The 14,766-nt window shown below is 44.6% G+C and overlaps 1 protein-coding gene across 1 annotated transcript in view; it reads left to right on the top strand.

Annotated features, from left to right (window-relative positions):
- Positions 1 to 14,766, top strand: part of PTGFRN (prostaglandin F2 receptor inhibitor) — a gene marked incomplete at its 5' end in the record, with an annotated part of 38,918 nt that overhangs the window by 11,423 nt on the left and 12,729 nt on the right. Inside the window, one exon of the mRNA XM_009635218.2 lies at positions 5,918 to 6,337. Within this exon, the coding sequence (XP_009633513.2) occupies positions 5,918 to 6,337 (420 nt within the window). The remainder of the gene's footprint in view (positions 1 to 5,917; positions 6,338 to 14,766) is intronic.

Here is a 14,766-nt window from a genome sequence, read left to right as displayed (position 1 = left end):
AATGCTGAATGCTGGTCCCAATTAGTTCAGTTGTTATGCCACAACACGGAGTGTGTGTGTGTATGTGCATGCACGCGTAATGGATCATCGCCTTCGGAGCAGCTAGAGAGACCAGCTGGAGTTGAAAAGTCTCAGCCTGTGTTGACATTTCTGAAGGAAAACAAACCGTGACAGGTGTGAACATTCCCTTGTTTCTGGTCTTATTCCAAAAACTCTGCTAATTTTGCAACACAAATGTAAATGTTATAGTCCCTGTGATGAAAAGTACATTTTGTTGGCAAAACTTGGAGTTGGGGGATTTACGATGTGAAAGTGAGCTCTCTTACAAACACCTCCTCCTCCTGAAAAAGCACGTTATATGTATGTAAGGCGGTGTGTGTGCGCGCAGAATATAGGTTTGATTTCCCCTTCTTCCACCCCTCATGTGACCCCTCCCCACCCTTTTTTGGCAGTCAGGCCCCAGATGCCTTTCTCTGTGTGCCCTGACCCCTGCCGTATCCTATTCGTGTGAGCTCCAGCCTCGGCTGTGAGCCCAGTGCTGTAGCCAGCAACCATGAAGGAGTTAATCTGCTGCTGCCTCTGCTCTCTGACTGTTGTTTTGACGAGTATCTCTGGTGATTTGAGTCCCTAACTGCTCCCAGTGCTTATAAAAGCCAGCAGCCAGGCTCCCTTGTATTCGCCTAAGGAGAGAACAGAAATTTGCCTCTTCCTTGGATAGCTTGTGCCTACATAGAGGCTTTTCTTCCAACTATGTCATTACTTGCATCGTCTGTGTTAACTTCAGAGCGGTGCTCAGGGGAGAGGAGAAATCCCACTTTGGAAAAGGTTGCTCTGAGTTTTTGAGAAAGGAGAAACGGTTTTATGTTGTGTCTGTGGGTCAGCACAGAGGGGTGTTCAGGATAAGGAGGCCTTTGCTTGAACTGTAAACACCATGTGAAGATGTCAAAGTCCTTTTTGTGTGTGTTGTATAATAAGTTGTATGCTTGCCCATTTTAACTTGAGGGTTTTTATCTTCTTTTTCTATTTTGTTCTGTTGGGACCAATAATGCTCACATGTCTTTCTGCTTACTCAGCTTTGCAAATGCAGCCAATTGCTATCATAGATCACCGTTGTTTTTGACATGGTCTGCCTGATTTATTTCTTCCCCTCTATTTTCTACCCTCTCCCCCATCAAGGTGACAAAGAAAGCATCTTTATCTCACCTCAGGAATGAAAAGCATCAATTATATTGTTATTTTTTGCTTATTTAGAGTACAAATTCCAATCAGTAAAAAGGGGTAGAGGAAGGGAGGAAATATTTTTTGACTGGCTCTGTAGATTATTTCAACCCAGAAAAAAGTTTGGTAGTTTAGAAGATAATTTTATTTAGTAATTTGAGTGTGAGTACTGCCTATGTTTAAAGTACAGTTGCTGTTTGTGGTGGGATGCAGAATTGGTGCTTCCTTCCTAGTGTTGCCAACTTTGGATCTGCACGGAATACATTGCAAAAGAGGACATTATCTTTTAATTGAAATTCCAAAGGTACTGTTATTTGGGGTTCTGTTAACACCTCTGTCTTTAATTTACAAAATAATTGTATTTAACATAATGTTACTTGTCCTAAATGCTTGCCCAGGCCCTCCCATCGCATTTAATCGGGAGCAAGGGCATCTTAATCTTTCAGCAGGTCCTGTGAATAGAGAACAAGTGGTATCTCTGGCACCCCCTTGTCTTTACCGTTGCTGGTGTATAATAGACACTGCATAGTTACAGACATGCAGTTCCTCCCGAGCAAAGAAATTCCCATACCTATGGCACCAAGCTGCCAGGTGTGTGTGCCAATTGGGGTGTAGGAACAAGAAAGTGCGGTGAGAGGTGTACAAGCTCCTGTCAGGGGTGGCTGGGCTCCTCATGCCCATGGCTGCGTGAGGCTGAAGGGTTTATGCTCTTTGCGTGGCAGGGGAGCAGGCCAGTGAGGGTAGTCTAGTTGTGTGCATGCAGCAGTGAGGAGAGCCCTTGCGTTGTATATACATGTGTCAGGCTGTGGTGCAGGCCTTAGTGTGCCTGCTGTATTTTCAGAGCTCTTGGTATCAGAGCTGCTGGGGCTACAATTGTACCTCAGGGTGTTGTATAGTCTCCTTCTCCTATGAAGGCAGAGCTGCCGTTACCTTAATGTCTGTTGCATTCCCTGTACTTGCAATCTAGCTGGTGGGCTTGGGGGATGCAGAAGCCTTTATGAATATGGAGGTGGCGTTACTTGTGGCTGCTGATGAGACGTTAGGCTCTGAGGTTACTGTTAGCCACGGCCATTGTGCTGCTTTTCCAACCAGAAGTCAGTGGAGTGCAGGGAAGGTGTCTGCTGTTTCCTAAAGTCTCCTTGCCCTTGTAGCTGTTAGGCTTCTCTAGCAATTTGACTGGCTTAGATTAGGTGAAAAACTCTTTTTGGTCACTACCCAGGAAGTACTCTTGAATCTGAGCACGCACTTTGTGGTAGAGAGCAAGAGAATTATAGTGTGGCTTAACCACTTGGAGTGTCCGGTGATGGAAGGCAGAGGCATGCACTGCCAGGCTCCAAAGTACAGTTTATTACTCTAATTTTATCCGAATCATTTCGCTAGGATTTCTTCTGCTGCTAGCCCTCTGTCTTGGAGTAGCGCCCAAACTGGTCATAAGCTCTGGGTATGGTTTACTTAGGATCTCTTCCCCTATTGCTTTCCAGCATAAACTCTGCTGATTGCAGCCTCCTGTATATGACCGACCAGGGCGTGTTTTATTGTGCTTTTTGTTCATGGAGCTTTACAGGAAGGAGGTGAGACGCTGCATGGGATTGCAGGTGTGTGTGTAGAGGGGTAAGTGTGCAGGGTATGGTCAAGACACTACTCCTTGGCAATTCTTGGAAGATTAGAAATAAGATGTTAGGATACAGTTCTTGGAAGAAAATGTTCTCTGACTTCTCTGGCCCATCTTATGCTATAAGATCTAATGAGTAGTTTCTGCTAACATAGGAAACATGAAGAAATATGGCTTAACTTTTCTTGACGATTACTGCTATTTCTAACCTAAGTGCCAAATCTTTGGTTTTTCCTCTTTCCCGTAATGTGCAGTGTTACCAGTGTAACACACAGAGACAACTACATGCTTTTCTAGGTGCAGGTGATGGAGTGCTAATTATATTTCGTGTGCTGCTACTGAAGGAGAACAATTTTGGCACAGAACCATACTGTTAAAAATGGTGATCCAGGCTTTTCTAGTTGATAGGATATGGGGTGCTTTTTTTTGGTGGTTTGTTTGTTTGGGTTTTTTTTTTTTTTTAACTTTATACACAGGTCTCTAATATTATGGCAGATTCAGAAATGTTCCTCTATGTGCTGGTTTTTGTGTCCTTTCCTCTATTCTGGTCTGCATTTCTTATGGTCTCACATAAGAGGAGGTGCATCTGCCTTCTGTATTTATCTAACCTAAGGAATTTCGTGTTTTTAAAAGGTAGAAAAATCCTTTGAAAGTACTTTCATAAGAATATATCTGCCTGTTCTCCGTTCAGCATCCTAATTTCTAACCCTTTTGAATTCTACCACTGTTCTCCAGTTGCATCTCTGGGCCTCGGATCTTCTCTTCCAAACTGCTGTCCCATGCTACCACCACTCCTTTCTCATTTTCTTCAGCAAAAATAATTGGTAAAAGCAGCATTTTCTGTTGCCCTCAAATGGGAAGTCAAAAAAGGATGTCTAGGAGCAAAGTTTGCTCTGTCCTTAGTGGGGAAAAGACACTCCCCTGTGTACTGCTGCCTGACCTGCAGCTCAGGGAATATTTGAGGTAAAGCATTTAGAGCCCAGATTGTAGGGAGAGTTGTCTCTTCTCAGCGATATCTGTACTGTTCTGATCACGTGAAGGTATTTGTCTTAAGTACATGTATGAGAGACCAAACACAAGACTTCTTTTTCAGTGTCTAGGGCCCAGCACTCTGACATGAAGATCAACAGCATAAAGAACGTTTGCATAGAGAGGGCTTTTTGCCCAGAGCCTCCTTACAAGACCTAGAAAGCAGCAAAATGTGGCAGAGAAGTACGGCTAGCTGTTTGTGCTTCTGCTTTGGGGGCAAGAGTATAATTGTCTACTAGATTCCTAAAATATATGCCAAGCTGCTATGTGCTGGGCTCCTAAATGCTGCAGCCTTATGAAGAGGGTGATAGCAGAATCTCATGGACACAGAATGAGGAAGAACAGATTTGAAGTCTAGAATCAGGTACATGATGAGTTCTCACACAAGGGAGCAGAGAATGACTCTGTGTGTGCAACTTCAATTGTGGTTGTACCCCGAGTGCCTAAATGCGCAACTCTTGTATTCCCACTTGCTTAGCGGGTGGAAGTGTTGGGGGGGCGTTGGTGTGGAGTATTGAGTAATTCTGTGCTCAGCTAGACCACTAGAAGCAGCTCAGCCTTCCCTGCTCCTGCTGTTTCTTTATATAGCTTTGTACTGTGATCTGCTTTATGCAGTACTGATATAAAGTTGTCATACCGGGTTTCTCATCTTGTGGGCTGTGTTTACTCATTGTGAAAACTGCTGCTTGAAGGCAAAACACTGCAAAATGTAATCTTGACAAGTATCTTGTTGCTCCTGTGAGAAGGGTATAAATATTACTGCATTTAGTTCGGTTTTGGGGAGTGTGTAACAATCTCACCATTGCTTATCTCCCTTTTCCTGAGAAGTTTCACTTTGCAAAAAGGTGATCTGTGTAGGTTTGGTTTGGTTTTCTTTTTTTTTTTTTTTTTTTTAATATTGTCTATACCCATTTTTTTGTAAGGGGGGGAAGGGAGAATATGCAAAGGTAAGCCCAGAAATGCAGAGGAAGTCCAGAACATGCAAAGTAAGTCCAGAAAGTTGGACTGGTTGAATTCTTGCAATACTGCTACCTTGGGAAGCAGCTGTAAGCTGTGTGTTCTGCCTCAGCACCCTTTCCTTAGGAAGAACCTGAGTGTGGGGGATGTCTCTTCATCAGAGTGCTGGGAAACTAGCAACTCCCTTTCCTTTTATCTGGTTCTGATTTCAGTCACTCCTCATTTTCTTAATTTCTTATTGTGAGCTTGTATTTTTTGTGTCTTGGGGCTGTGCTCTTAGATGTATAATTTTCCCAAACCCTGTAATTAAGGCATTCTTGGGATTGAGGAGCCAGCAAACTTGCAGAATGCTGAAGAAAGGAAAAGAAACTGAGCAGTAAGTGTTGCTGGCGTTCTTGATGCCAAATGGGCTGTTGGGAAATGTCAAGGTCTGGCAGGCTTGCACTCAGGTGAATGCATGAGAGGCAAGGGAAAACCACACGTGTGGAGGCGGAGGTGTACCGAACTCTTTCAACACAGTGATGAGTATATGGGAATGCTGGGGATGGAGGCTTCTTGTGTTACCACCAACTTTTTTGTCATGCAATTTCAGCTGATCTTGGGAGTTCAGCTGAATGTGTCTGCATTGCTGCTAGGGTAGATTTTCAAGGGAAATAAAAGGAGCTACACTAAGTGCTGCTGATTCGGTTAGTGGCAGCTTATGTCACTAGTCAGGAGTGTGTCCTTGTACACTGTTGCTGAGGGTGCTCTTCCAGATCCAGTGTAAAACTGTGACTCTTGAGTCTTGTCTGACTATTATCTTTACTCCTGAACAAAAAAGTCCTGGAGGTCCTGTCATGACCTGTGTATTGCATTATCTGTTCAGTATTTGGTGTTTGTTTGAATCCTTGCATCTTGACCCAAACTGTTGTGTACTGGTGTGTATGTGTTGCTGAGTAGCGTTCTGGGATGTCCCTATGTGTTTAGATAAATGTACCGGGATTTGCATCTCCAAAAAAGTACTTTGCTTATTTGTAATCTTCTAGATTGAAAGGTGCTGCAGAAATATCTGCACCTATTTATTAACCCCTCTCTTTGCTGCTTATTTCATTCCCTCTTCAGATTACACGCTTACAGTGGAGGCGGTGAAACTGAAGCCATTCTTTGTAGCAGGACACACCTTTGAGATGACATGCAAAGTGTCTTCAAAAAACATCAAGACGCCACGCTATTCTGTCCTCATTACTGCTGAGAAGCCACTAACGGATCAGTCAAATCCCAATGGAACCACTCGCATAATCTCCTTGAACCAGGATTCAGTAGTGCGACTGGAAGACTGGACAGACCAGACTCGTGTGGACGGCGTGGTTCTGGAGAAGGTCCAGGAGAATGAGTTCCGCTACAGGATGTATCAGACCCAGATTTCTGATGCTGGGCTGTATCGCTGTGTGGTGACTGCCTGGTCTCCAGGTGGTGGTGGCATGTGGCGTGAAGCGGTGAATGGCTTATCCAACCCTATCCAGATAGACTTCCAGACATCAGGTTGGTACAGAATCTGGAAGCTGTGTGTCTAAGCCAGAAAGGGAGGGAGTTCTTTGATGCTCTCCCAGTGGTTTTCTTGTCTCTGGGAAATACCTACCCTTTGGAACATGGAAGGGTCTCCAAATGGTATGATGGCTCAGAGCTTTGTTTGTCTCCTTTGGTGGTACTTGTGTCCTTTGTGCTATTGATTGTTTACAGAAAGATGTTTAATGATTTGGCTATAATCATAACCCCTGGGTTTTTCTTTACTAATGCAGCTTTTATGGTCCTGCAGGCTCAGAGCTGGTTCTCAGTATGGAATAACTGCTGCCACATTTGCCAGCTTTATCACTAGATTGCTGTTAAGTAGCGGTTGCTCTGGAAGGACATTAATATAAACTAGATTTCTATTCCAGAACAGACTCTGCTAGCATAGCATTAAATTGCCTGAGCACACCTTCCTGTTGCCGTAATTACCAAAAATGGTCAGGTCAAGGTAATAGTGACACTTTGGCCATCTCAGCAAGTGCATCCTGCCACTGGAAGACCTTAAAGGCCACTTGTGGCTGGATTACAAAGCTCCACAAATTGGGATGAATTTCAGCACCAGAAGTGCATCCTGTTCTTCACATCCTTGCTGAAACCCTCACCTTCAGCTGTAACATAGCCTGTCTGTTGAGATTTTTCTAGAGAAATGTGCCTGTCCTGGTATATTGTTGGTGGGAGGGAGAAGGGGACAGGGTTGGTTTGGATCATCAGAGATGCATGTTAACACTGACTTCCTATCATGCTGCATGGGTGGGAAGTACTGCAGAGTTGTTTTTATAATGGTGGTGCGCTTATGAGTGAGGGGCTCACTTCATGATTTGATAAACCAAACTGGTGACTTTTGGAGCAGTTTTGAAGAGTTCTCGGTGTAGGCCAAATGTGTGTCCTACATTGGAGCTCTCTAGTTAGCTGCTTTATCTCAAAGCTTCTGCCCTGTTCACATGCACAGTTTGGGAGGAAGTCTCTCCTCAAATCCCTTGTTCTTCATGTGAGTTATTCTGCTTATAATAGTGGGGCTGTAGGGTTTTTAGAAGATGTGTCTGTGGCTAGACAAGAGCAACCTGACTTCTGGTTGCATCCATAGCTAAGGTAACTGTTCTCTACGAGGTTGATTTCTAAAAACCAAACTTCCTTATACTAGGCACGCTGGGAAAAGGACAAGGCTGAGCATAGGGGGACAGCCTTGCAATGAGAACATCACTTTGTAAGAAGCTTTGAAAATGTAGCATCCTGATACAAACCCTAATGAAGATGCAGCCTGACCTAAGCTGGCCAGAGAGAGGACATTGACTCAGCTCAGTGCTTCTCTCAGTTCTAGGTAATTTCTGGTTGGCTTTTTGTTTAGTTTTATGGTAAGTTACTGTTCTGAAAATAATCTGTTAGGTGTCTATGTTCCAAATGCCTCTTAGAGCAGCACTGTCACAGCTGAATATTGCTGTAGATTTGTTGTCTTCTCAAGATGGTTTAATGGGCTACGGTTTCAGCCTTGTTACTCTTGGTATCTGTGTCAGACACCGTGGGAGAGCAGCATTTGCAAAGGCGTGATGCAAGAAACCAGCAAGAATGAAATCTGTCTCAAATCCCTCCCTTCCAAGCTCTTACGTGGAGGCTTTGCTGCACAAAAGTGGTGGTTGTTGACTCTCCCAACATGCTCACGTTAAGTCAGTTTGAACTCCCATCCAAAATGTTTGGTGGCATGCTATTTATATCCATGGTTCAGAGGGAAACCTGTGAGCTATGCATGGGAGGAAAGCGTGCATGTTGCAGTCTTGACTTTTTTGCTGTCACTCTCTACTCCCAGCCTCTTCACCCAGATAGGATTTCTGGCGCGTAGAATGAAGAAAGGGAGTCAGCCTGTAGCACTGCCCTGAGAATGTGTGAATTCCAGTAGCAAGGCTGGAGCAGGGGGAGGGATGGTCCTGAAGCCCTGTCGGCCTTTCATTCTTTACAAAAAAGAATGGAGAGAAATGAGATCCCAGGCACAATCTCCTGGAGAACTATTTTCCAAAATAATCTTGGCATGTAGCAAAATCTGTCTTGTAATACCTTCCTTTCTTCAGTTGGTGGGTGAACTTTGTGTCCTTCAGTTGTTACTTGGATATCCTTGCTGGACATTCATCTCTGGGCACGATGAGGGCATGTGATGAGCACAGTTAGAATGGACTAACTGTGGAATTATTATTTGGAATCAGGTATACAAGACAGAAGATGTTTTGTGAGTGTATTACTTTGGTTTTGTTTGCTGAGGTGTACTGTCTTTTATGCAAACTGTGACTGAGTCAGGGAGCTGGAGGAAAATGGCAAAGTTGTGGAGCCAGCTATAAAAGCACAGCTGAGACGTCATACCCTGGTCTTGCATCCTGTGGTACAGGCAGCTATCAAACTTCTTGAGAGGAAGAAGCTGGTGCCAGATTTTTCCCTAATGGGAGTGGTGAAAGGCAGAACTGCTGAGTTAGCTAGTGGTTTCTAGGAAGAATGAGAAGCTCCCCAGAACTGGAGGGATGATACTAACAGGAAAGGGTCAGAAAAAGCAGAGGGGTGTGCAGCTCTCCAGGTAACTGTAAAAGCTGCAGAGCACCACTCTGCTAAATCCTGAGTTAAACGGGTGATGAGCAGCTTCTGAGTGTGTTTGTTCCTAATAGTGCAACAGTTTTCCTGACTTTTGGGTTTCTCAAAGTGTAACAGAAAGGCATTTTAACTGTGACTGGGGGTGGGTGTATAATAAGGCAGTACAACTTTGAAAAATAGAAGGTATTCCAGTCTCCTCCTCCCTACTTTGAAGGCTTGGACTTTGACAGCATTTTTCAGCTTGCACTATGAGGGATGAAGTAGGGAGGTGATCAATACGGAAGCAGCATTTTCAGCAGAAGGAAGCCCTTAAAGGGTTTTACATGAAGCTTTTAGTCACAGGAGGAATTTCTTTCTCAGCTGTTTTTATTGATTCCTTTTTGATAGGGTGTGGGGAGGCTTGCTAGGATTGGAAATCCTTTCTTCTAGTTTGACTCCCTCCCAGATCTCTGAGTTGAGTGAAGTTTCAAGGAGGGGTTTTCAGTGTGCATACACATTGTGCAATGTGATCTATCTGAATGGCAGGAGGCCTGTAAGCTTTTTATATACGAGCTGGGGACTGCGCACATGAAACTTCAGTGTTTCCTGCCACAATAGGCTTGAAATGTGGCAGTGCTCTGAAATGTTTTTCCATGAACATCTGTGGAAAATGTCTTGCTCAGATTCTTTCCGTTCAAGGCAGAACTTGCTGGCTGCAAGCAGAGACCTCCTCTCTTCTTTCTCCACTTGCTGTTGCAGAGGGACGTATTTATTCCATTTGGTTAACAATCTGAAATGTTAATGTAAAGGCATTTGTTTGAAACTAACTGAACTAAAAAATGAAATGTGGATTTTGTCCACTGGATTATATAAACTGGAAGTCAAAGGGGTGGGGGTGGTAAGGAGGACCCTAGTAGGTCATTAGTTTTCAAGTATTCAATCAATGGCAGATTGTTCTCTGCTGGATGTATTTTCAGACCAGAGAGGATCTTGCAGATCCTCTGGTCTGGCCTTATGAATAACATGGATCACTAGACTAATTTCGCAAATGAATGCCTGCTGTATTTCTAGTAGCTGTAAGCAAACTAAGCTTATTTGGGGGGCTGAGGGAAGCTGTCCCATATGAAGACTTTGATATTCTTTAGTGCTTCTTTTTTGTTTCCCCAGTCTAGAACAGAAGTTCTGCTATCTCTTTTTTCAAAGGTTGCCCAGCAATGTGAGGGACAAGAGCAGCTGCCAGTGCTTGTCTTGAAATTTTCTCTTAATTTCACTGCATTGTTCTTGCTGAAACTCAAATGCACCCTCTCTCCTCCTGAGCTATTGGATATGATGTATGCATATATGGTCTTTCTTTCAGCCTGGAACACACCTGTCTTCTGTTCCTCACTGTTCTTCTGAAGCCAGTGTATCAAGACAGCTTCTTGTAAGACTTGTGATTATACGCACCCAACCTGAAATCTCTCACTTGTCTTCTGGTAACTTGGAGGTATTGTTCCAGTGGCAATGCCTTTGCACTGCAAGGGATGAGCAGTGGATGAGAGAGGGCTGTTGCTGGTTTTTGGTGAATCAGTGTAGGCTCCTCCTGATAACCTTCTTTTCTTCCACATGCTTAGAGATGACATCCCAAATGAGCTGTTCCATCACCTTTCCAGGGATGGAGGTGAGGTTGACTGGCCTATAGTTCCGTGGGTCCTCCTTCTTGCCCTTTTTGAAGACTGGAGTGACACTGGCTTTCCTCCAGTCCTTGGGTACCTCTCCTGTTCTCCGTGACCATTCAAAGATGATAGAAAGTGGCGTAGCAATAACATGTGCCAGCTCCCTCAGCACTTGTGGGTGCATCCTATTGGGGCCCATGGACTTACGGGTGTCCAGTTTGCCTGAATGATCTCTAACCTGATCCTCCTTGACCAAAGGAAAGTCTTCCTTTCTCCAGACTTTCTCTCCTGCTTCCAGGGTTTGGGATTCCTGAGGGCTGGCCTTAGCAGTAAAGACTGAAGCAAAGGCAGCAATCAGTAACTCTGCCCTTTCTGTATCCTCCATCACCACGGCACCCACCTCATTCAGCAGTGGGCCCAGATTTTCCCTAGTCTTCCTTTTGCTACTGATGTACTTGAAGAATCATAGAATCATAGAATCATAGAATGTTTTGGGTTGGTAGGGACCCCTAGAGCTCAGCTAGTCCAACCCCCCTGCAGAAGCAGGGACACCGCTAACTAGATCAGGCTGCTCAGAGCCCCGTCCAACCTGGTCTTGAATGTTTCCAGGGATGGGGCCTCCACTACCTCTCTGGGCAACCTGTTCCAGTGTTTCACCACCCTCATTGTAAAGAACTTCTTCCTTATATCTAGTCTAAACCTACCCTGGTTTAGTTTAAAACCATTACCCCTTGTCTTGTCACTGCTGGCCCTACTAAAAAGATTTTCCCCGTCTTTCCTATAGGCCCCCTTTAGGTACTGAAAGGCCGCAATCAGGTCTCCCCGCAGCCGTCTCTTCTCCAGGCTGAACAAGCCCAACTCCCTCAGCCTGTCCTCATAGGAGAGGTGCTCCAGCCCCCGGATCATTTTTGTGGCCCTCCTCTGGACCCGCTCCAACACTTCCATGTCCTTCTTGTGCTGAGGGCTCCAGAGCTGGACGCAGTGCTCCAGGTGCGGCCTCACCAGAGCAGAGTAGAGGGGCAGAATCACCTCCCTCGACCTGCTGGCCATGCTTCTTTTGATGCAGCCCAGAGTGCGGTTGGCCTTCTGGGCTGAAGAAGCGCTTCTTGTTGTCCTTGACATCCCTTGCTAGATTTAATTCCAAGTGGACTTTAGCCTTCCTCACCCCATCCGTGCATTCTCTGACAATGTTCCCATATTCCTCTCAAGTGGCCTGTCCCTTTTTCCACATTGTGTAAACTTCCTTCTTCCCTTTGAGTTTTTCCAGAAGTTCCTGTTATGAGAAAGAACCATTTAGAGCTTGGCTGTGCTCTGAGCTGGCTTCCCCCTGTGGCATTCAACAGAGGGCAGAAAGCTCTGGAGAGGCAAAAGTAAAAGAGAACTTTGAGGGAAGCGTCTCGATGAAATCTTCAACTCTGCATTACATCTGCATGTGAGCTCATTGCACAGCAATGTATTATCATTCACGCTGGAAGAAGCTGAGATAAACTGAGAGCTGCTGAAATATGAGCTGAGTATTGATGTTGAACTTGCAGTTAAAATGAAATGATGCCCTGCAATGACCCTGAGAGATACTCAGTTTCAAGAAAGGAGAATAGAAAGATGCTTAAAGGAAAGAAACCTTAATCATGGAAATGAATGAAGAGCAATACAGCAGAAACTCTTTGGCAAGAAAGGCTGGTATTTTCCAGCCACTGTTAATGGGCAGGAACGTGCTTCGTCATTGTGTGCCTTTGTGCCTGTGTGCATTAATTTGTAGCTGGAAGTAGAAACCACAGACTAAGCTACTGGAGGCTCCTTCCAGTAACAGCTATTATGAGGCTTGGGGTAAAACTTGTTAGGGAACAGCGCCATGAAGAAACAGGGAGAGGGCAGGGGTCTGGAATAGTGTAGGTGAAGGAGCTCATTATCTGGAGAAAGGCAGGTCATGGCATTCTCAGTTCAAGAGTGAATGATTTGGTGCCAGGGCAGATATGAGTAATATTTTGGAAGACAGAACTTGTGGGTTGCATCAGGTTTTTTCCCCATTCTGGTCCATGGTGCTGGCTGATTGCAAACAGGGAAGCTGCACGCACTGACTGTGGCCTCCCTGCTGGGGGATGACCTGCTAGATAGCAGCTCTGCTGAGAGGGACCTGGGAGTCCTGGTGGACAATAAGCTGACCATGAGCCAGCAATGTGCCCTTGTTGCCAAGAAGGCCAATGGTATCCTGGGGTGTATTAAGAGGAGTGTGGCCAGCAGATCGAGGGAGGTTCTCCTCCCCCTCTACTCTGCCCTGGTGAGACCCCACCTGGAGTACTGTGTCCAGTTCTGGGCTCCCCAGTTCAAGAAAGACGAGGAACTCCTAGAAAGAGTCCAGAGGAGAGCTACCAGGATGATAAAGGGACTGGAGCATCTCCCCTACGAGGAAAGGCTGAGAGAGTTGGGCTTGTTCAGCCTGAAGAAGAGAAGACTGAGAGGGGATCTCATCAACGCATACAAATATCTTAAGGGCGGAAGTCAAGAGGACGGAAGCAGTCTGTTTGCAGTGGTGTCCAGCGACAGGACTAGGGGCAATGGGTGCAAACTGAAACATAAGAGGTTTCAGTCGAATATGAGGAAGAACTTCTTCACTCTGAGGGTGGCAGAGCACTGGAACAGGCTGCCCAGGGAGGTTGTGGAGTCTCCTTCTCTGGAGATATTCAAAGCCCGCCTGGATGAAGTCCTGTGTAGCATGCTCTAGGAGAGCCTGCTTTAGCAGGGGGGTTGGACTAGATGATCTCCTGAGGTCCCTTCCAACCCTTACGATTCTGTGATTCTGTGACTAGGTGCAGGCTTCTTGGGTGGAACAGCCTGCTCTGGATCTCTGTTGTCAGTCAGGCTACTTGACCTTTCTCTGTTATACTTTACTTCTCTGGAGAATAAAGGTAACTTGTGTCTGTGGGGAGACTATACGTTATTTTTGCAGAGAAGTACAGGCTAAAATGGTATAGAAAAGGTCAAAATGTCACCTAGGACCTAGGTAATTAGGATCTCTTCTGTTGTAAATCTAAATGTTAACTGGCTTTTGATTATTCTCCCTCCTTTCTTCCTTCTTTTTCTTGCTGATTTAAGGTGTTTGGATTACTGTTCAGGGAGGGGGAGCAGGGAGAATGGGGTGGCATCAGCTAAACAGGGCTCAGGATTTTTTATTTTTCTCCAATATGTAAATCCTTAAGCTGCATAGATTAAGTCAATAAACTTGAATGCCCCCTCTCCACCCTGTAGCTTGTTTGGTGTGAATCTGATTGAGCACAAAGTAATAAACCAAATTTGGTGCAGCTTATAAATGCTTTTTCCTTTCATTTACATATGTAAAGAATTTGCAATACACTTTTTAGCTGAAAACTGTATCGCTATAGGATTTGGATCCTGGAGTTTCCTTCCTGGGTTGCATGAAATCAACTGTTTAAGCGATGAGATCAGCCACAGAAGTGGACTTTCAGAAGAAATTACACCAAACAGGTCCTGATCCTGGAACCTAGTTTCTCTTTAAAGCACTTCCAGATTTGCACTAGTAAACTTCTAACCTCAGTTTCTTCACTTTCTGTTTAAAATTACATAATATTTTTCAAGCATTCAGAAGTCAAGAAATATTCTGAAAACTCTTTATTCCTATCTTTACTGCAGATGCTTTTTACTATAAAATTGTTATTACTTTAATAAAGAAGAAAACTTTTAGGGGTTGTCTCTAAGTTTACATATGGCCTTACTATAGTGAGGAACTAAGATTTTGGCTTAGTTTAAATCAAAGGTCTCAGCAGAAGATGGCAATTTAGGCGAAGGTTGATGCTTAGCTCTTAGATTTGGGAACGCTGGTTTGTTTTGCAAATCTGTGTTCTTTAGTTTCCAAATTAGCTGAGGGCATGATGCTTATCTTCAAACCTGAAGTTACTAAAATCCAATTATTTCTCAGCTTTCAAACTCCTGAGCAGCTTTCCTGCAATTAACTTTGCTTTGTTCTTGATGAGTTTTACAGGTCATGCTTGATCTGCCAACCCTGCATTTGAAACTAACTTCTGGTTTGTTTATTCTCCCTAGTGACCAGTAGGTGCCAATAACAGTATTTCAAACTGTTAAATACAGGTGGCAAGGTGAGCAAAGCCACATCATTTGTTATCTGTGGAGTTCTGTTTTTCTCAGTGTTAACGTAGCATGAACTCTGATCTCATTGAAGAGCGG

This window comes from Egretta garzetta, unplaced genomic scaffold (assembly GCF_000687185.1).
Source record: "Egretta garzetta isolate BGI_Z169 unplaced genomic scaffold, ASM68718v1 scaffold383, whole genome shotgun sequence".
Taxonomy (NCBI): domain Eukaryota; kingdom Metazoa; phylum Chordata; class Aves; order Pelecaniformes; family Ardeidae; genus Egretta; species Egretta garzetta.
This window is presented reverse-complemented; position numbering and strand designations above follow the sequence as displayed.